Raw genomic sequence first — 23,672 nt, 5'->3', positions numbered from 1 at the left:
ATCACAGCCATTGTGACTCCCTACAACAACGTCCCCTCCTGTCTTAAAGACTCTTGGATCATCCCTTTGTTAAAAAAAACCTTCTCTGGATTCTGCCATACACACCACTTATCGACCCATCATCACTATCCCATTCCTTCTGAAAATCCTAAATAGAATTGCTTACACCAAAATACAAGCCTTTCTGGAAGATCAATCCATCCTCAGCCCCCGCCAGTCTGGCTTTCGCCCTGGTCACGGAACTGAAACAGCCCACCTTGACCTCAAGAATCAACTAGACGATGCCAATGATGCAGGAAAACTCTCCCTCCTGATGTTGTTTGATTTCTCTGCCGCATTCGGCCTGGTGGATCACAAGACCCTCTGCCATCGCCTGTCATCAGTCGCGTACTGTTCCCCGGAAGCAACCAACTGGGCTGCCTCCTGCCTCAAAAACAGAACATTGCAAGTCTATGTTGGCGAAGTCTCGGCTCTCCTACTCCAATGCCATGCAGTGTCCCACAAGCCTCATGCGTCACCCCTACCCTCTAATACGTATACAAAACCTTTGTTCGACTACCTAGACTCCCTTCATGAATTACATGGATGATACTCATCCCCCTGACAGGCTTTTACGACCAGAACTATACCACCGTAAATGCCAACTACACAATCATCCAAACTTGGAAGGCCCAACACAGCCTATGTCTTAATGACGAGAAGACAAAGCTGCTCCTAGTTGGCCCCTCATCCCGTCTCTCAAACCTTGACCCGGCTTACCGGCTCTTCTCCATATATGACCACAATAAACCAGTCTCCACATCAGTCAAAACATTGTGCATCTACCTTGAAGCCTCTCTCAACATGACCCGTCAAATCAGCAACATCGTTTCTGCAACAGTCTACACAACAAAACCTATACGAGCAAGCAGATATTTCTTATCCACCACCAACCGCCTCTCAGTTGCACGCGCTCTTGTGTTGTCCAAATTAGCCTACTGCAATGCCCTACTTGTGGGACCTCAGACAAAAACCTAAACAGGCTTCATTCAAATCAATGCCCTCAGAGCCGCCCTGGACTTGAACAAATCTGATCACATCTCTGAGTTAAGGCGCCCAGTGCACTGGCTCCACATCCGGGAAAGAATCCAATTTAAAATCCTCACGATTGCATACCGCTGCCTAGCGAACAAAATCCTGACCTACTTCGGCCAGAGCATCGAGAAATACTTGCCAGCCAGACAACTCAGATCTTCTAACAGCCAGCAACTACTCAGCGCCAGATTCAGACTTACACGTGCAGGTGGCTCAAGCTTCCCCACCGTTGTGGGCAAACTCTGGAACTATCTCCCACCCCATTTACGGTCTGAGACATCTTACCAACTCTTCAGAAAAAAACAAAAGACCCACCCGTTTAATTAGTGGTTTGAATTGCTCCCACTTTTGTAACCGTACCCATGCAACTAGCACACAGATGCCCGAGTGTTTGGTGCGCTGCTATAAATGCGCAAATAAAAATAAAAATAAATACAAATATTCCGGAAAATTGACTTTGATGTGGCTATTAGTGTAAACATCAACAAATGGCTGCCTAACCACAGGCAGAGCGTGATGGTAAATTGAGCCTCTTCGGACTGGAAGGAAGTTACAAATGGGAGACCTCCGAGTTCAGGATTTACAAATGATCCACAGGAAGGATTCAATATATTGGTGCCAAGGTCTACTCTGCTGATGGCACACGCGTGGAAGGGGAAAAACAACACATTTCAGAGAAAAACTGAAAGGGGTCTTAAAACGACTAGACTGTTGTCCTTGTATTGAACACATTCAATTAACTTAATCTATGATAAATGCTTAGTCATGTTTCCAAAGAGCCACATTCTACAATGGGTAGAGGATGGCTGAATTGGAGTTACTCTGAGAAAAATGTGTCAATGATGATTTGGACGACTAATGTACAAAGTGAGAAAAGAGACCGTGATTAAGTAGCAAGACAAGATGACAGTGCAGTCTGCTGCATCATTGGCAGTCACCACTGTGCATTATGCAATTCTTCTGAAAGTACTCTCTACACTAAACCTAGTGCTAAAATAATTCTCATATCCTTTCCAGATTACTATAGCCTAAGAATGTTACTCAGCCTAGAGCTTACCAAAGAGGGACCAGTGCCCATTTAATGTGATTCAAGTTTTCCTTTTTCTCCCATCCATGTCAATATTGAGATTTAACTGGTTTGAGTGATAACCAGCTATCATGATGTCCACTCCAACCGCAGCTGGGTTAGCACGAATATACTTCTGAACATCACCAACGCCCAGAAAGACTGCAGTGCAATCAACATATGTTTTAAACACATCGCAACGTTGATGGCCTGAAAACCGGTCAAAGTAAAACAGATCCAAAATTGAAATAATGTTCTTTGTGCCCAAAAAGTACCCAAACTCCCCCAAATGCATTATCACAGCGGATTGAGCAACTATTGCAGCCATCGAAGGCCACCCACATGCATGACACCTTCGGCAAAACTCTATGCACTAAAAATCAAGGTGGCATGCAGGAAAATCCTGAAAGTCGTAACTGGTGTACAAATGACTAAAAGAACTGCACCGTATGTTTCAGACGCAGACTAAAAGCTTATCATGAGAGCTGTTAGCAGTATCAAAGTCGATTATCATTTTTTATACCTTAACCAGCCCCCCAAAAAACCAATAAGACATCGACAGAGAAAAACAATCCCCTTCCCTCACATCTCCCCCAAAAATGTCCCGACCCACTGCCCTCTACCCTCCAATCCATCCACCAGTACTAGTTGGAGCAGAACAAAATACAAACGTGTGCAACTCCTACGCAAATGCCTCTATGCAAATGCTCCTTTTTGCCTAGAGAACAGGATTAGGCCTGAACACCCATTTTTGGGCATAATCTCTCCATCGTTGCACTTCCAGGAAGTTTCAGATCATGAACATGCCACAAATCCAAAGGAAGCAGTTGCTTCTCAGTCACAAGCCTTCATACCCATAATATCTTGCCTCTCCTTCAATCCTGCCCAAACAACTCATCTGGCTCCCAAAAAAGGGCAGACGTAAACTCGCCCCAGACCTCCTCTTCCACAATGGAACTGAACTCCTGGACAACCCCCACCCCACATGAGAAGCTAAACTTTTTGACCCTTAATGTGAAAGGCCTAAACTCAGCAACTCAACAGAAATCCATTCTACAACGGCTGAAGGACCTAAATGGCTCTGTGATATTTCTGCAAGAAACTCACTTGGTCCCATCAGACTTCGCCCACTTGCGCAATAGAGCCTTTCCGAAACAATTTCTGGCTTCCAATGTCTTGAAAAAAGAGGGCACAGCCATCCTTCTGGCAAAAGGGGTTCCCTTTGTGTAGCTAGAGACTCTGTACTGCACGGAGGGTCGGTACACAGGGTTTAAAGGAATACTAGTTGGCAAGCTGTATACCCTGATCTCTGTCTACGCCCCTAATGAGGGGCAGGAGGCCTTTCTGCTGGCCCTAGAGTGCAATCTGCACCCCTTTCTGTAGGGTGAAGTGGTAACAGGTGGGGATTGTTAGGCAGAATTCTCCCTAACAGGGATTTTAATGAGGTCCCAGACCCCCTCACTGATAAAACACATCTAAAGACTTTAAAATCACATTGGGATTACTTTACTTTTTCAAATCATTGGGGGTGGTAGATTTGTGGAGAGTACTAAACCCAGGGGTGAAAGACATTTCTTGCTTCTCTCACGTGCATCGTACGTCCTCCCGCATAGACCTACTCTTGGCCAGCCCCCAACTTATGTTGTATGTCGACGAGGTGGTCATAGAAAGGAGAGTCCTGTCTGACCATGTTTCGCTACTCCTATCAGCCTGAATCTTTCATCCTAAGCCCCCTTCTAGGCCCTGATGGAGTTTATACGACATGATTTTAAATGATATGGCTCTCAGGAATGGGATTGCAAAAGCTATGCAGAACTATTTCTTGGAGAACCCCATAGGCCTTGCTTCAATAGGGACCACTTAGGAAGCCATGAAAGCAGTAATTAGGGGGGAACTGATAGCCCATACAGCGGCCTACCAGAAACGCAGGTCAGAAACAAGGGCCCAATTCGAAAGGGAGATGCAGAAGCCAAAAATAAAAAGGGATGGTCCCCTAAGGCAACCGTTCCTTGCTGGTTGCCCGGAATAAATTGGAACCCCATTATGCTGAAGAAACAGCTCAATTGCTTCTTAAAACGAGATAGGGATATTACGCCAAGGGTAATAAGGCCAGTAAATATCTGGTTAGGAGACTGGCGAAAACTCAGCATAGGAATACAATAGTGGGCCTACGAGACTCACAGGGGACAATTCAATATTCAGAAGAGGCTAAGCTACAGCTAGCGGCGGCCTATCTGCTTGATATCATGTCGGCTACCCCTCGCATCCCAGCAGACCAGAAACAGTATATAGAAGGGGCCACTCTCCCACACCTTACTGAAGCAGACAGGGAAACCCTAGAGCTTCAGATTACATCCGAGGAGGTGGATTTTGTCATTAAATCTTTGAAAGCTAGGGCCCCAGGCCATGATGGGTTTAACGCAAACTCTTTCGAGCTCAATTATTGGCCCCTCTTGCACGTCTAACTTTTTTCGTCAAACTGGCAGCACAACTCCCACCATGCAGGCCTCTTCAACAATCCTACTGTTGAAGCCAGAGAAAGAGCTTAAATATTGCACCTCCTATAGGTCGATCTCTTTGCTCAACATAGTCGCCAGCATATACTCCAAAATTTTAGCCAACCAGCTAGCCAATATCCTACCCAAATTAACAGACGGAGACCAAACTGGTTTCATCCTCAGTAGAACTAAAGGGGATAATATTTGCTGGGCCCTGAACCTAGTGCAAATAGCATCCTTCGAAAAGTGTAAACTGGCACTCCTGGCACTGGATGCAATTAAGGCGTTTGATAGAGTTGATTGGGCCTTTATGCAGTTCAATTTAGAGGCTTTTCACTTTTGGCCGCTTTTCAAGAAGATGCTTCTAGCTAACTACAGCTCTCCGAAAACGTCCCTGCGAGTGAACTTCTGGGCAAACTGAGCCTATATCGCTTATGTACAGGACAAGGCAGGGGTGCCCTCTAACCCTGTTAATTTTCACTTTAATAATGGAACCCTTCGCCCTCAGGATATGTAATAACTCCACAATTGAGGGGGTGAGGGTGGGCCATAACCATTACAAGGTGATAGTCACCCTAACTAATATTCATCCTTCCGTACAATCTTACCGCCAAGAATTAGACTGCTTTAGTCATGTGTCGGCCTTTGAAATTAACTATCATAAATCTGCAGCCCTAGGGGTGGGGATAACGGCGAGAGGTGGAAACCCTTCAACCTGTCTGTCCAATTTCACAGGGTCAGATACCCATAGAATATTTGGGGTTGCACATTCCAGCTTGTCCGAAGGAATTATATGTGGCCAATTTCCCACACCTCTTTAAAGAATTGGAGGCAGACTTGGAGAGATGGGTGGTCCAGGAGATATTGTTGATGGGTAGGATTATGGCTAGTAAAATGAACCTGCTCCCCAGATTCCTCGACTTTTGCTCGTCCTACCAGTACGGATCCCGCAGAGGGGATAAGGGAGACATCTCTAAACTATGTAGGCTCCTGCAAGATGACATGTTAATTCTGCGACCTAATTATATGGCCCAATGGGAAGCAGACTTGGGCCACCCAGTGGAGGAACACTCCTGGGTGGACATATGGACAAGGAACTATTCTTCCTTAATTTGTGTGACAAATAACAAGTGCGCTTTTAAGGAAACTCTACGCTGGTATTATCCTCCAGGTCGTTTACACCACATCGAGAACTCCTTGAACCCAATATGCTGGTGATATTGTGGGGCCCAGGGGACAGATGTATACATGTGGTGGGATTGCCCCCTTGCTCGAACTTTTTGGGAGAAGGTGCTCAATGTGATAGAGGGATCACCCAGGTCAAACTCTCAATGGAGCCCAAAGTGATTTTACTGGGAGTCCCGATTCAGGAGGTTCACCCTAGGGTGGGGAACACAGCCAAACTGATCACCAGCTCCTCTTAGCAGGAAAGATCACAATTGCCAGAACCTGGAAATCACCCCATGGCCCGCAGCTACTGATGTGGTGGAGTAAGGTTTGGGACATCCTGTTCACGGAAAGGGTCACTGTGACCAGGGAGAGAATCCAACATTGGTTCACAGACATTTGGCCCGCGATCCTGGAGTATGACCAACATTTTCCAGCACAAACACAAACCACGACTCACGGAAAGGGTTCGGCGAAACTGTTGAAGACACAGGGATCACTCCATTGGGGATTGGCAGGGGCGGGTTGTGTACGGGGTAGGAGTGTGAGGTCCTAAGGGCATGAAAAGGGGTGGTATATGAGGTATTTCGCACCTCAATTTTCACTGTGGGAGTTTTACTCCATGATTGCAAACGATTTAAATAAAGTTTGAAGAAAAAAAAAGGGCAGATGTTCATCATTTCTAGTGCTCAATGCTCAGAGCTATCCTACCTACCTAGCCGTTTAAAAAATAGTATTCACACATGTATTCAGCTAAAAAATCTGATAGCATATACTTTTATAGGATATGAAACAGGATGATCAACCATAAATATTTTGTCTGCCACTATGATGGGTAGTTGGAATGAATGTCTCCTTGGTATTTCTACTCGGCAGCCTGTAGGCACTTAGAGAGGATTTCATTTTACAGGAGGCACTATGCAAATATAATAATAATTCAGGGGTATAGAGAGGGAACTGCAACCATTCAACCGTATTTAAGTGTTTCAGATTACTTGTTGATTACAGTTTCCGATATTCAGCAAAATATATCACGCCTATCAGATAAATAACAGACCGTTTATCCAATTCAAGCCGCCCAGGCTGTCATGTTTGGATATTGAGTCCAGTTTGGCTTTCGCACAGTACATACATGCATACCTGTCTAGATCAGTGGCGTGTCCGAGGAGTGGCCTCGGGCAGCACATGCCACCCCTGGAATCTGATCGGCCACCACAGGTGCCACCCCATTATCCTAAACTATGATCATTATGTGTGTGTGTGCTCGTACTTCATGCCACCCCTGCATTAGTCAGTGCCCCACTTGGGCCACCCCAGTCAAAAGAGTCTGGACCCGCCACTGGTCTAGATGATGGGTAGCCAACCTCCCACCCTCCAGAGGTTTTGGCCTAAAACTCCCATCAGCACCAGCCAGTTAAGTGAGTGGGAAGGGATCATGGGAGTTGTATCCCAAAACATGTGGAGAGTGACAGGTTGACCACAGCGGATCAACGTTTAGCCAGCCGCTGAGAGCATCATCAGCTGCGTCAACTGCCTGAAAAAGCTTGAGTCATCAGTTCACATGGAGCGTTTGTAGTTTACCTTGTAGAATATCAACAAGAGGTCATCCAGTTTCCCGTGCAAGTCCCCTGAAAGCAATAGAAAGAACTGAGACTTTAAAAAAACTGATATAGCAATGCAAAAAAACACGTACATTCCAGAAGCGAAATTGCAAGCAGACCATTTTATTTTACACTCTTATAGTAGGAATATACACACAGATATTGTAGTCGCATTGTATATGTCATTAGTCCATATTTTGCATGCAGACAGAACACGTATAGCAATGCATCGGTACCTTGGGCGCTGCTTCATGCAACCATTGATCTCTGCAGAAAGCCCACAGGGTTCCATGTATAAAGATTGTACCGACAAGGATCAAACTGTGGCTATTGCAATGCTCACTTTCTTTTGTGCGCTAACTGGGGGCACTTGGAGATTCATAAAGAATCAAAGAATCCCATGCGAACAGTGAGCAGGGTGTCACAAATTGTGCTTCGTATGGCACCCTGACTCGAAAGGAAGGATGCCAATAGCATAGACATGTCCGTAGAGTGAACTTGCACATGGAAAGGTGAAAAGTGAGGAAAGACAAGTCACACAAATTCAGAAGAAATGGGTGTCAAACAGTGCCCTGGCTGGAATTAAACAAACTTCTAGGGAAAAATATTTTCTCTATTGGCCCAAGCCTAATTCGCGCCAGTTTGGAACAAGGGCAGATGGCTGCCTTAGAAAACTGGCACAGGTGATTTGCTGTTTCACTGTGGGTCACTATGCTCTGCACTGGTTTGTAGCAGCGTGCCCTTTGCTTGCATTGCCTACCCATGGAGGGGGTAGGGGGGAGAAGGGAGAGAGAGAAGAGAGAGAAGAGAGAGAAGAGAAAGAAGAGAGAGAAGAGAGAGAAGAGAAGAGAGAGAAGAGAAGAGAGAGAAGAGAGAGAGAAGAGAGAGAGAAGAGAGAGAGAAGAGAAGAGAGAGAAGAGAGAGAGAAGAGAGAGAGAAGAGAGAGAGAGAGAGAGAGAGAGAGAGAGAGAGAGAGAGAGAGAGAGAGAGAGAGAGAGAGAGAGAGAGAGAGAGAGAGAGAGAGAAATGTGTCAATGAGCCTTAGGCTTCAAACCCAGTGCACAATAGGTGCTCATGTGGACGTGAAAGCCAAACCACTTGGGATCACGGGAACGCAAGCCTTCCGAATCTCCGGCATACCAGTGCACACATCCTGGATGGAACTGAGCTGGGTGCTCCGCTTGACCCAGAGTTGCTGGTCAATGGCAAGAGCTTTGTCGAGAGCGTGGGAACCCAAGCACATAAGCAAAGCTCCGCTGACCCCAAATGCTCAAGTGATCTTAGTTAGGCACAACTATCGGATAATAACCTGCAGCCCATATTTGGAGTTTGATGTGGCTGAGACACTGAGATACAATTTAGTTCCTGGTGTTTGCGGTATAGATAATTAATATGATGGTATCAATGCTGTTCTTGCGGGAATTAACCTTCACGTACTGGTTCTGGATGCAGCACATATCTAGTTGTTCTTCGTTGGTTTGCTGTATTTATTGTGGCACCCTTAAATAGCAACATTACCTGTAGCATGCTCTATGCTGCAATAAGGGGTTCACTGTCAAAGTTGACAATTGTTCCATCTTCATCATGGAGGGAATGGCCGCCACATGGGGGAAAGGGCCTGCATATCTAGCCCCAGAATGTACCCCAGAGTGTTAGATCATTGAGATTTATACAGCACTACGCTGCCGGTTTCATGGTTTCCCGGCGCTAGTAGGGATCTGAAAAGAAAGGAGGGTTAGGGGAGGGTTAATTAGTGGGATGGAGAGGGTCGACGGCAAGAGGGCCTTTGCTGTGCTGTTGGTAGCTTCAGTTCAGAAAAAAACAGGCACTCAGGGGTGGGTTCCTTCTAGAAGGTATAGGTTTGGCATTGTAGTTTGGTGCATGAGTTTGCATGGGGTTCTTTTGTGTGTCTGTGGTGTAGTGTTGGGGTTTGAGCCTGTTGCTATAGAGTGGGATGTCAGAGGCGATGTTGGGTTTGCAGTGTGATTTCCAGTTGGTGCTGCGTTAGAGGTACATGTGCGTTATATTTGGTGGCAAAGCGGTGTGTTTGTAGGAAAATGGATAATTTTAGTAGGGTTAGTGGTGAGAGGGTTTTCCGGGATGTAGTAAGCTATATTGATTAGTTTATGGTAGTTAGTGGTATTATGTTGTCTTTCCGTTAGGCCTGTCAAGTTCGGTTGAGCCTATTTTGGTGGTACCATGGTTCCTGGTCTCTCTCCTTGTGCCAGGGTTGAGAGTTTGTGGATGTTGATGAAATGTGGGGCCCGTTGTAAGCATAATTATCTTTTTTGATTAATAAACCTCTAAAAAATTGGGGCATTGCCAGGAAATCCAGTTTTCTATAAGAGGAGATGATTTAATAACTGTGGTGGGCAGTACAACGTTGTTACATCAACAGTCTTTTTTCAAATGGGTTCTTTACCAAAAATGTTTTCTGAAAAACTAATTGAAAAAAATATATATACATGGGATAATGGGTAAGGGCATATAAGGGGTAGGTGGTAGGGAATAATGTTAAATTAATAGGGGAGGGCGGTTGAGGGAGAACACCTGAAATGAAAACAAAGATTTCGATTTCTTTTTTCAAGCAACATTTAGGTTAAAAACCCATCGAAAAAATGACGATCATTGTAATAACATAGAACCATGGTGGACTACCTAAATATTGTTTTTCTTTTTCATTATTTAATATACTTAGATGGGCATGCAATACAAAGGTTATTACAAATGCAATACATACGAAATGAATGTCACAGTTCCGGTCTACATGGATATTGTCCACCCAGCAATTGAACAGTCTCATGTTGCCACAATGCCTCAGGGCTGATGCGCGCTTTTTAAATGCTAATAAATAAATAAATAAATGTTGCATGCATGCCAACATGGCCCATTCTACCATTTGTTGTCCTCGTCAACAGTTATAATGGGGAAATCTAGAACTACAAAGCGCATAATGCAGCGAAAACAATCAGAACTGGCTTGGTATTACTTGCAGAAAACATGACTAGCATCCATTGAAGACAGTAGGGGGCGCTAGCTTCAGCAGCTGCTTACCACAGATGGTGATCTCCTTGGAGTAGGAGGTTGACAAGTGAACAATGTTTGGCAACTGTTTGATGTACTTTTTGGTTTCGTGCAGCAGTTGTAGAACATAGCGGACGTGGAGAATCTGTGCCGGTAAGACAAAACGGGGGAGAACAAAGTGTGAAGAAGTCCAACAACTTCCACGCGCCACGTTTACATAACACAGGTTGCATTCGACTTCTGGCTATCCCACACCAAGACTGGATGAAGTGTATCAATGTACATTTAAAATGCAAAGGCCCTCATTACGACCTTGGCGGAGAACCATGGTGCTATATGCACCATGGTCCATGGCGCTAAGCTGCCAACTCCGCCATGGTGGTTGGCGGACTTACTGCCCCATTCCGACCTTGGCGGGGCGGAAAGTCCCCAATCCCCATTTACCCTTCCCCATTCCCATTTTTGCCCCATAGGGTATAATGGGAGTGGGGAAGGCGTTAATTACGCCACCGTAAATTACGGTGGCGTAATTAACAACAAGGTCCCTTAGCGCCATGGATTTTAACGCCTGCTAAAAGCAGGCGTTAAAATCACCATGGCGCTAAGGGAACTCGTACTCAGGCGGAAAGGGGCGCCATGGTTTACGCCGGCGTAAACCCCTTTCCGCCAGGGTCGTAATGAGGGCCAAAGTCAGTGGCATGGGGGGGTGGGTGTAGACACAGCAAATGCCTTCCACCCACCCACTGCTTTTGCGCTACAGTCTCTGGGCCTCATTACGAATCAGGCGTTAAGGGGCTAACGGCGTCGTAAACGGCGCCGACCCTTAACGCCTGATTACAAGGTCCATTAGCGCCATGGTGATATTAACGCCTGCTTTTTGCAGGCGTTAAAATCCATGGCGCTAAGGGACCATGGTGCTAATTACGCCACCGTAATTTACGGTGGCGTAATTAGCGCCTTCCCCACTCCCATTATGCCCTATGGGGCAAAAATGGGAATGGGGAAGGGGAAAATGGGAAATGGGGATTTACCGCCCCACTCACCTTGGAATGGGGCGGTAAATCCGCCATCCACCATGGTGTAAACGTAGTTTACACTATGGTGGTAAGGGTACGACCCAGGCGGTAACTTACCGCCTGGGTCGTAATGAGGCCATCTGTGTATACGCAAAGTTGGTGCGAATGAGTGCAGCAAAGATGCACACAGTGGCATCAGCTTCGGGAATCTTCTGCGATGGTGTAGCCGTTCCTTCATTTGCGAGAGAAAAGCTCCCTTAATCAGTCACTTGCCACTCAAAGTTATTAGGCGCCAACCCGTGGTGTTGGGGTGGGGTGGGGCTCTCACCAAACACACTGGGCCATGCACAATAAAGAGACAGAGCCACTTGTACAGTGAACCTCCTTTATTCATGTCCTCCTCGTAACCCCCTTTCTCTCCTTGTCCCCTCCCTTTCCGCCCTCCTCCCGCTTCCTCGTGTGTGTGTTCTTAAAAGGGATGTGTCCCTATTAATCACGTACAACACGCGAGTGAAAGAAAACGCTGGATGCTGAGGTACAGACAAAAACCTAGACCTCACAGTGACTTGACGGTCACCACACGGAATCACAGCTACGCCCATGTTGATGGTGAAACACAGTCTTATGAATCCAAAAAATGTATTAGACTTGAACATTTCTCAGAAGAATAGCTTTCCGGGACATATCTGTCCCTCTGATCTGTGTAGCATTATTTATATTTGGGTAAACGGTTGTTTTGGCGCAGTGGAGTTCTACAGCAAAAATCACTGTCACTGCTAGTGTCTGTGTGCTGTAGAGCATTGCAGCAGTACGGAGCATTACAGCAGCACAGGGCAGCTTCCACAGTATGTGCACTGAAGACTCTTTGAAGCATTGGTCGTCTTCAGTCTGGAGCCATGGCATGGTTTCTCCTTGGACCCGGGCTTCAAAGGAATAACTCGACAGATGCACGGTTTTATGGGCATATAGTGTTTGGGATGGTCCCCAGAGTTCTGCCCCAAGTGCAAATGGTTTAAAGGTGAATGCAGAGGCAACAGCTTCTGGGAGATCTATGAAGCAAGGTCTTTTCTGATCACTCTAGAGTAATGAGATGCAGAATGTACTCCCGCCTCCCGGCCAACTCAGGGAAAACACCCACAAGGTCCCTCATCTTGAGATTTAGCACTACCCAAATATGCACCCTCTTCTCTCATTGGCTCAGCATGCAGCTCTGCCCCCTCCCCACCTCCAAACAGAGCTCGTCCACCTATACAGCCGATTGATCATCAGTCTTTGGGGGTCTCCTTACTGAGTTGTATGGGGTACTACTTTGTCTGGCCCAGGGGGGCTGAGTAGAGTTCCCACAATTCATGGTATACGACCTCAGAAACAGTGCAGGGATTGGCTGTGGAAATTTTAACTATCCGTCAGAGATGTAGTGCACTGCTCTTCACCTGCCTGTACAACACCACAAAGTGAATTTACAAGAGGGGTGTCAGCCATCTCACACTGCTCTCGAAATAGCTGATGTTGGGTGTCTCCTCCATGGCTGCAAGCTGAACTCCCTGCCTTCTCTCATGGTGGCTGAGCAGCCTTGCTGAAAGTTTGCTGTCCATTAAAGAGGAGTACCTGGTGATTTTCCTAATGTGAAACCACTTTTGAATACCCTTTGGAGGCAGATGTGTGCTTCCATATCTGCTGATTTCCTTGCAGGTCCTGCTGTCACAACTTTAGTATCTTGTCAACAGGGTAAATGACAAATGGTATTTAATACAAGTTCCAGGAGATGCTTCAGGCATCTGTTATGAAAAGGGTGCACTCCCACAGGCGTTGATGAGTAGTAGGGATTTGGGCAGGTAGGAATTTCCAACATGGGTTTGCTCATTAAGTGGTGGGTGATGGGCAAAGGTAAGGATAACGGGGTGAGCACCACAGGTTCGATAGGTTGGCAAACAGAGGGATCTCCCTTTTCCTCCTCCGGACCCGCATAACATAATGGGTGTTGGCACCCGAGTCCCATGGTCTCCCCAGCCTCATCTACTAACCACAGTTAAGTCAGCACAACTGTGGAACTCCCTGCCACCTCCACTGAGAGTGGACCAAACCTTTACCAAATTAAGACAGAACTTGACTTATTGGTTGAAAGAAAATGACAAGTAATTGCTCTTGCCCATAGACACATTTGATAATAACTCTGCCCCTTATGTCTTTAACCTAATCAACACCACTCCGAGTTACCTGCCCATCTGCCGCACTGTCCTCCCCATGCATAGTTGCAACTTTAGACACTTCTTACTCTTCTCATACCTCCTTGATGCTCTGTACTTCTCTGCATCTGTATATTCTGTATATTTGACCTGTTTTTAGTTACGTAAATAGTCTATCATGTAACCAATTGGATCTTACCGTCCGCAGCCTGACTCCCCAGGGTGCCTGTTTATCTTTACACATGTATTTTCTGATATCTGTTGTGCACTTGCTCCTATATGAAACCTTGTATCCATGCATATGTATTCTCTGACATCTTTTTTTTTTTAAAACAACTTTATTTATTTCGGTTACAGCATAACAGGTAGATTAATCACGGTGGTGCAACTCCCAACATTAGCGACATGCTTGCAACTCTGACATCTGTTTTGTACTTTTCTTATATGTAACCAAGCTGAATGTATTATTATGCTTTGCGCCCCGATACCCTTGGGTCTGGTGCGCACTACAAATAAAAAATAAAACAAACAAACAAACAAACATGGGGCTCTGTCACAAGGGTCAGTTTGGTTTAGTTTTGGCATATCAACAGTGGGAGAAAAGAAAGAAACGTGCGGGAGGCGGTTCCCAGAGATGCAGGGTACTGTATCTTTGCAAAGGGTACCCTGTGTGCCGCCAAGATTATAAAAGTAAATGACAAGTAGTGTAGGGAATCCTCTAAAACCCTAGTCTAAAAGGAGTTGTAACCAGTCAACGTTCTGAATCCCCAGTTCCTCATACATAATGAGTAAGAAAATAATTTCCAACACAATATTGAATCTCCGGACTGTATGCGTTATGAATACTCTGCATGTGTGCCCACCATATGTCTGACCACATCTAAACTTCCACTTGCACCCAATAAGATGGTGCTCATTTAATAGTTGTCTGGTGTTTTCTAAAACAAAAAATATATTATACACACACTAGAGAAGGCCACTTCAATGGGCAGTGCACAATCAGACAACAGAAATGTGTTAAGCTAATGAAGGAGACTGGCACTAAACACTTGGTGGGGAAGACCCTTTTAAACATTGTTGAGAAGGGCATCTGGGATGAGGGCATTATGCCCTAGAGCTGATAAAGGAGCAAGGTCTTCAAGCATCACCAGGATATGAGTTGATTGTGAGCTTACACTTTTGTACTAGGGATAGGAGTAAGATGTAGCTAGGCCTGGCAGGCTAGCGTGGCGACTGGTTGAAACCAAAAGACCCAGGAGCTGTGAGGTCAAGAAGATGGTGGTGAGTTCTTGTTGATGGACATGAGATCTGGCCATGAGTTTGGTGATAGAAGACCAGCTTTGACATCTGAAGGGGAAAATTGAGATCAGGGGGAGAAGGTGATGAGACCAGTGAGTGTGGGCGTATTTGTTTATTAGTTAAAGGTCGATATAGGACAATCTATGCATTAGTTTGATGTTTAGGGATATTTTTTGGTGTGTCAGGCAATGGAATCGAAGTGTTCTGTCTTGTTCTCTTAACAAAGAAGCACTTTATTATGCACGCATGGCATGACATGGTTGTACCAAGATGTCTACCATGTGGCAGCATCACAAGGGTGTTCTCTTTGTTTTAGACTGGACATCCTCTTCATCACAGAAACCTGGTTCTCCCAATACTTCCGGGCCATTGCACACAAGGCCTTCCCTTCAAGCCACACTTATTGTGCAAAAGAGAATAAGCAGGGTAGGCAACATTTCTATCCTATAAAAATCCCTCCAATCCATATCACATTCTGAGAACAATCCTGCAACTCAGATTATGAATCCATCCTAGTAAAATATCTCCTGACCCCCACACTCACTCACAGCTTCCTACTCATATACAGACTCCCTTGCTACAATAGACATTTTGCAGAAAATCTCAGCGACTCTCTAGTTGCCCTCCTGGTTTCTCACCACTCCCTCATTATGCTAGGAATTTCAATTTCTGGTTTGATGTACCACATAACCCCATGATGCAACCCATTCTAGACATCCTGGAATCCCTGCTTCTGGCACAACTAGTATCTGTACCACAACATCCTGCAGGCCACGCCCTAAACACAATCTTCAGCACTCCTCACCTGATCACAACGCTCCGTCCTCAGACACCGGTCTGGATGGACCATGCAGCCATCTTCTTCACTCGCTGGACCGTAGACCCCCTTTCCTCAGTGACATCCCCAAGACCACCCCATCCGCACCCTTCTATTCAACAAGGTCAAAGTAATTCCGGACCTGGCAGATTCCTTGCTTGCTTCCTTTCTCTTCTTTCCACTCCAGTCAGGTCAATACTCCATAAGCCATTTTAATCAATGAAACTTTGAAACACATTGTGTATAGGCGCTATATAAATAAACAATCATATCATATCAATGGCTCTCAGAAGCCCACTCACCCATATCAGACCCATCTCCAACACATAAGGCCTCTCCACCACATGGTTCACCTCAGCTCGCAAATCTCTTAAAACCCAGAACCACATCCTTGAACGCAGATGGCGGGAAGACTCATTGCAGCAGAAAGAACAGCTTACACCCAGCAGCTCAAAGTCTATATGTCAGAAATATGCATGGCCAACATTTATTTTTCTGGAATAGGATCCCCAATAACCCAAACCTGTGTAGGGAACTGCACAAGATTATCTCTGAATTCAGTGCCCGTTCTTGCAGCTCCGCACCCCTCCCACACTCAAGCACTCTCTGACTCCCTCTCTGACCACTGGCACACCACAGCCCTACAAAGAAACCTAGCCATTGGCAATAAAATAGTATTTCTCCCACCAATCCCTGCCTGCATCCACGTCCAGGCTCTCAGACCTGTCCTCCACACACTCACTCTTCGCCATCTTCTCTTCTATCACCCACCCTGAATTTCTAAAGCTACTGGCTAACAGCTGACCCTCAGGATCCATTGAACACTCCTGCCCTCCTTTTAAACGAAACCCCACCCTCAACCTTTGCCGGCATCATCGCAAGATCGATTATTTACACATCTCTCACTTCTGGCACTTTCCCAGCAGTTTTTAAGACCTTGTACATCAAACCATTGCTCAATAAAACCCACCCTTGACCTCCTTCTACAGGCCAACTACAGACCTCTCTCAAACAACTGTTTCATAGCTAAACTAATCGAACGATCAGCATACACCTAGCTATGCCTTTGCACAGAAACCAATCTCCTCGACCCCGCCCAATCTGGCTTCAGCCCACTACTGAATTGTGCCTACTGTCCACCTGGGTTGATCTGAATGGAACCTCAGATTTGGAAGGTTGTGCCGCTGTAATCCTTCTCTACCTCTCGGCGGCCTTGGACACTATTGACCACCTCACCCTCATGGACAGACTCCATGCTCTTGGCATCAGGGATGCAGCCTTGAAGTGGTTTTCCTCCGTCCTCTCCAACAGATCCCAAATAATACATAAGCCTCCCATCTCCTCGATGCCCCACCCTGTTACTCATGGAGTACCACAGGGTGCCTCTCTCCTCTGCTCTTTAACATGTACCTAAGCCCCGTCCCAATATCATCTGCTCACACAACCTATCTTGCTACCACTACACAAATGAGACACAAATAATTTTCAAGATCCCAAAGGACCCTAACAACACACCAGCCCCGACCTGTGTCATGCCTCACAGAAATCGACCACTGGATGACTGCAAACCCCATCCTTCTCAACACTGGAAGAACTGAAATCATGATCTGTGGGAATGCTGCCCTCTTCCCACAACCCACCACCCTTTGGCTGCTCTCTCTAGGCCCAACCCTTTCTACCTCCAATACAGTAAAAATCCTTGGATGCACTATGGACTCAGACATAACACTATCACAGCACATCAGCTCAGTGTCAAAATCTTACTAACTACACCTACACATTCTCCAAAGCATCTTCCCCTACCTGACCTTTCCACACAGTCACCGTAATCACATCTATCATCCTCTCACGCCTAGACTATGCTAGCACCCTGTACCTGGGTGCGCCTGCATCAAAACTCAGAAATCTCTGAAGGGCTCAAAACATTGCCGCAAGGTTCCTTCTTGCCCTATACCCCAGAGGACACATTTCAACCGCCTTCTGTGTTCTTCACTGGCTGCCGATCGGGCATCGATCTACCTTCAAGGCAATGTGCATCACACACCGAGCCCTGCACAACACAGGACCAGAATATCTTCAACACAAGCTCAAAACACACAGTCCCACCAAAAACCTGAGAATAGGGACAGCTGTCCTCCTTGTCATCCCAGTCGCAGAATCGACCAGTATAGGGGGATCGTCTTTCTCTGTCCAAGTTCCCGCCATCTGAAACTCAATTCTATTTAGCATCCGCTGTATAGCGGACCACCTAGCTTTCCGGAAGGCATTCAAGACCTGGCTCTTCCCTTCTGCATATTGACTAACCTAGTCCTCCTCCTGTGTGAACAATCACCCCCTGACAGGTAGGTGGGGGCCCCGATGACTCTCTTGAAGAGACAAGACTGTACCTAGCGTGCACAGAAAGAATTCCATTTGATCCGTATGATACAATCTGCATGCCCTCATTGCAACTAGATATCGTCCTTGACTCTCGGGTATGCATAGCACTCCATCTCAATGAAACATAGGCGTATCGCTACCGGGGCGTGGCAGCCCACCTGCATACATCTGCAACAATTCACTACTCAATTTCATTACCCACATCACCTCTGCCATTAGAATGGAGCCGAGTCCCACGAAAATAATTCGGTCCACCTGGGCACCTAATCAGTCTCCTTTACTTGCCTACACTCTTGGCAGCCTATCACACCACCCATCCACTAGCCAGATCTACTTGGGCCACTAGCATGGACTTCTCCGGCCTACCTTCCTTCGTGCTGGTTAAAATGCACACACACGTTCTAAAATCCTCCTTCCAATTCTCATACCTCTGACTTCGATCCCCCAAGGGCATTAACCCACAGTGCGTTGAGACCATACCAATGGCATTAGGTGCTATACAAATGCCATATAACATAACAGAGTGGTGAAAATGTATTGTTTCTGTTACAGTCAGTGCTGTATATACTCTCAACATCGTAATCATTTCAGGAGTGCTCACATACAATATAATGGTTTGCTGGAAGCTCACTTGAAACACAATGCTTAGCAGTAATTGTCATCTTTGCGTAAGTCACCTTTTTTTGTGAAGAGATTGCACTAAGGACATTTTATGTTCTAATTTACATGCCAGAGTTTCTAAAATGCACAACTGGAATTTCATTTTTAACCTCAATCTAGTGTAACATGCCTGTTGGTTCTTGAAGGCATGGAGTAATGCATTAGTATCCGTGATGGTGAGGGGAAAGGAGAGCCGCGGACCGTCGTATGAATCGGGGACTTGTACTTTCTCGTACTCCATGGATTTGCACCCATCAATGCTCCCCCTGCGGTCCCCTGAAGCGTTGAAAAGATGAGAAATCAAATCTGAAAGGAAAAAAAAGAGGAAAGTGATGGGGGAGATCAAACAATGTGAAAAAGAACAGGTGTGCGGAGCAAACAAAATGCAAACTATCTGGTGCACTATAATCAACGTGCTGGGTCTGGGCATCACAAAAGCTCCATGGTGACATACAATAATGCCTTTACCCATTATAGCACTGGAAGTAGTATTAGTAACAGCTTAATTCGGAAATTAATATCCTTTAAAGAAAAAAAACAACAACTAAATAATGATAATGGCAAGGAAAGAAATCTGCCATACATTTTAAAACTATATGGAGGTCATGTTTGTCAACTGAGTAATTTGGCAGCGGGAGCCGTTATGTGTTGACATAAACATAGGAGGCTTCCAGCCGCCAAACTTTTGACATTTGCACTGCAGAGTACAAAAGCGCACGCCAAAAAGTGGCATACACGTGTGTACGCCACCTTCTACCCTCCACTTTTGTACTCTGTCATGCAAAGTGAGTAAACACTGCCTGACATGCTAGCGTGTTGCGCAGCGTTTAATTTTCATTGTGAACAATGCTTATCATGTGCGCATGGTAATTAGTATTCAAAATTACCCTAGCTGACTTGTGAGCCTGCCCGGGATGCAACGTTTAGAATGGTTTCCGCCTGCTTTACACTGGTGCATACAATTGGCGACTCCCGTAGGGACCTCCAGCATTTGCGCCAGCATGAAAATCCATGCCAGCGCAAATGCTGGAGCATTTGTATGACAGAGACAAGAAAGGCTGTGGAAACGCATGTTGCATTCCACACCTGCTCTCTGCCATACAAATGGATGAAAATGGAGGGTAATGTTAATGGAAGGCATAATGCTTTTAAGCCTTCCGTTAAGCCCGCATACAAAATTAGCTCCAATGTGGGGTAAATAGATGGATTATCATAAAACCATATTAAATATCCAAAACCAAAACAAGCAAACAGTAAAAGCGTTACAATAAAAATTGTGTTTCAATTAGCTAATAATTAGATACATGACATTCATCAAATAGTCTTAGTCAATCTACACCCAATTGTCTAGGCCACAGAAATAAAAGAAGCAACAGATTATACCACAATATTGGTTAGTAAAAATGTGTAAATAGATCAATTGCTCCCTGCATAAAGGACACCCTATGAACACCTAAATAGCGGAAATAACCAATGCTTTCTTTTGAATACAAGAATAGGGCGCTAGAGACACAAAATAATTTTCTGAATCAAAAGAGCACAAAGCACATTTGGAATGCTTCTGGTGGTTCAATGTCTGTGTGAAAATGCCAGTGGCAATATCCACAGATGACATTTCATATAGAGGTTCTTTTTCTGAAATAGTTTCTACTTGAACTAGGTAAGTTAGCGCACAAATTTAAACTTGATATACAATGTAACAAACAAGGGGTTACCGCAAACTTCTTGCAACCGGTCCACTATTGCCCAATCCCAATAGGATGCCTTGACCTTTTGTAGGTGGTCACGATTGAGAACCTCACGATTATCCCAAAGGCACTACCAACCACTTATATACAAGGTAGAACAAACAAGGCTAGTGCATGGCCAAGCAAACCCCCTGTCCAAATGCAAAACATCCAGTATTGTTCCTCAATATGCAATAAGTTCCAGAGTTGGCTAGAGGTGGAGGCATAATCAAATGGGTGTAAGGATTGCCACATACTCAATCCCCAAACATCCATATTCTAGACAGAGTGGGATGGATAATGTGCAGTTTAATAAAGAAAGTAAAAAACAAAAATAAAGATTTCTCCAATTTCCAAAGGCTTGGTGTTCGTACCCAAACCTCAGCACCGTACAACACAGCCGAAGCCAATTAGGCCCCAACAGTATTTTAACTTGGCGCAAAGATCCAACCTTTTTACTGTTAAAAAAAGAAAAGCGTGACACCGGCCCATCTTTTTAGAAAAACATAACCTTTAGCAAGTTGCCAGGTGAAGGCTTAACCAGTGGTGTACAGCGGTGGTCGTTCCAGAGGACTGACTGGAATTGGTTAATTAGGTGCTGAAGGAGGAAGGGATGACAGGAAGTGTGTTGAGGAACAAAATGGCAGTCCATAACTGAGGGTCCTTTAGTAGGGGGATAATGTGCTGCAAGGAAGAGGAAGACTGGACTGATGCCAACAGGGATCAGTGTAGAAGAGAGGGACACAGGGGCACCATAAGAATACTGCGGTTATTGTTGGGCTCTGGGAATCAGCCCACTGGAATGGTGAGCAAAGCAGGATTGCCAGAAAGCAGAGTGTGTGACACCCTGAGCTGAGATAACATGGAACTGCCAGTGCTGCTCGGCCAAGACTTCCTTATGGTATACATTGGATAGAGTGACTGGAACCTGACTCGTAACGAAGCATCAATTCCTAGAAAGGGAAGGGGCAGCTCTTCCCAAGGCACAGAGTCACAGACTGCGTGGTGAGCCAGTAGCAACTGGGGAAAACGGAATGGCAGTAGACCGAGCCAAAGAGGCAGAGGGATACTCCAGAAGTAACAATGTCTGAAATTGGCCTCCCGGAATGCAAAGAGGGCACACCAGCAGAATTCTACCACAAGGGGTTGTTCAAGAAGACTGTGTGGCCAACAGGGCTGTCACACATATTTTCCAAACAAACTAAACACTTAATGCCTGTGAAGTTGACTCCCTCTGCTCTTCTAGTCAGAACATCAGTAGGAATTGTTTAACTGAATTTTAGAGATCAGGTGTGATCCTAAAGGCAGCCAGGAAAAAGAGTACATAATGAATGCGCAGGCCACCAGAGTTGGAATTATTTCTGATTAAACTAGTTCTTTGCCTATTTCTACAAAAAGCCTCTACTGCCGATGACTAAGAGTGAACTTTGAGGAATTATAGGGGTTGCTCAAGAACATACAGGTTCCCCAGATAACAGACTCAATGAGACTCAGACGTAGATATCTCTACAGAGGAAATACAAAAGTCAATATCTACGGTTTGGAAAATAAACTATCCCTATGAACTGCCCATAGAGTTGTGGAAATGGCTGGTAACCTGGGTGCGGCTAGATAGTCAACAAACACTTTTTTTGGAAAAGGAAAAAGACACTAAAACATCAAGTGGAATAGGAGGCATTACAAATCCGGGCAAGGCATGGATCAGAACATGAAAGAATGAAACACAACATATGCAATTATGACCATTCTTGCTGCTGTTGTATAAACTCATTTAGATGAGGCATCCTAGGGAAAGGGCACATCTTGGACAACCACTATATGATATAACAGGATATACACATGAATTCTATATATACACTATGTTTGTGTGACTGACAAATTATCCCTGAAAACAATTCAGTCTTGAAACTCTCTCTGCGATTGAACCCAAACAGACAGCAATTGCCCGAGTGTGCCACTGTGAAGGAATTCACAAATTACTGATGGCCCAAGTAGTGACAATGCAGAGGTCATCTGCAGCTTTGATATGGTAGCTGCTTGCGTGGGTCAAGCCGCAAAGTTGAACTTAACTGGGATGATTCCAAAGCCCGACGGGTGTTTGATCACCATGCACAGATGGTCTCCCTTGATATTGTTGCTCTGACTCAGGATCTAGCTATCTCCCTCATCTGGAGTATCTGGTACCACAAATCAGATTTGTCCTTCCTGCCAACACCAATCCCATCCTTTTCACTCTTCATATTACCTGATGACATTACGTCTCTGGAGGAACTGTCTGAACCACTGCCATTACCACCCGTTGCATCAGCTGCAGAGCTTGCTTGTGGGTGCTGCCTCCCTTATCCAGTTTTATGGTCAGCCATAAAGGATGGTTGCTTCCCTTTGTAACTCAATAAAATTCATCCATACCAGTACAAACAACCCTTTCTATTCCCTCAATATCCTCAGTGGCCCCACTAAAAACCTTCTTTTAGATAAAACATTCTCCCTCATTGAAAAACGTAACCTTTAATAAGCCAATAATGATGTGTTTCTAATCAATGATCTTCTCTTAGTTCACCCAGCGAATAATTCAATTCTAGCCAAAACATGTCTTAGACCTCCTTAGCCCGGATCCCTGCAAACCCTTCACTCAACATCAACAAGCAATGTAAAAGTCAAGTAGTTGTTAATCAGTACCCTCTCCCATTCAATACAATAGGCCTCCCCTTTCCGTCCTTTCAAACCTCTCTTCATCAATCTCCCAAGTCCTAACTCTACTCCACTTATACTTGAATCCCTTACAAGCCCCTGGCAGAAATCCTAGATTTCTAGAAAATTTCCTTGAACTCATCACACCCCTTCAAAACAGTTTCTGGAACATCATTATTGCCGGAGACTTCACCATCTGGATACATGAACCCTGACTCTTTTGCCTTCTCGTTTCTTAATACAACTCAGTTACTGGGCTCCTCCAAATAGCTAGTGGTCTTACCACACCACTGGTTAAATCCTTTGTAGCCTTATTTCCTCAGATCAATATAATTTCTCCCATTTTATCACTCCTTGATGCATCCTGGTCACTCTCCGATGTCTTACCATTCTCTAATATTGGTCTGCTTCTGAACCAAGTCCTTCGTTTCTCTATTAAGGGTAATTCCCCCAAAGTCCAACCTTAC

General features: G+C 45.3%; 1 protein-coding gene across 2 annotated transcripts in view; it reads right to left on the bottom strand.

The window, feature by feature from the left end:
• The window catches only part of PPEF1 (protein phosphatase with EF-hand domain 1), a 587,279-nt gene that overhangs the window by 187,391 nt on the left and 376,216 nt on the right, over nt 1-23,672 (bottom strand). For both annotated transcript variants that reach the window (XM_069636856.1, XM_069636855.1), the window contains exons 5-7: nt 18,918-19,093; nt 10,461-10,575; nt 7,387-7,433 (exon numbers count right to left, since the gene is read on the bottom strand). In XM_069636856.1, coding sequence (XP_069492957.1) covers nt 7,387-7,433; nt 10,461-10,575; nt 18,918-19,093 — 338 coding nt within the window. The remainder of the gene's footprint in view (nt 1-7,386; nt 7,434-10,460; nt 10,576-18,917; nt 19,094-23,672) is intronic.

Source organism: Ambystoma mexicanum, chromosome 7p (assembly GCF_040938575.1).
Source record: "Ambystoma mexicanum isolate Mex_15411 chromosome 7p, UKY_AmexF1_1, whole genome shotgun sequence".
NCBI classification, from domain to species: Eukaryota; Metazoa; Chordata; class Amphibia; order Caudata; family Ambystomatidae; genus Ambystoma; species Ambystoma mexicanum.
Note: the sequence above shows the minus strand (reverse complement) of the source record. Positions and strands in the feature narration are given on the sequence as shown.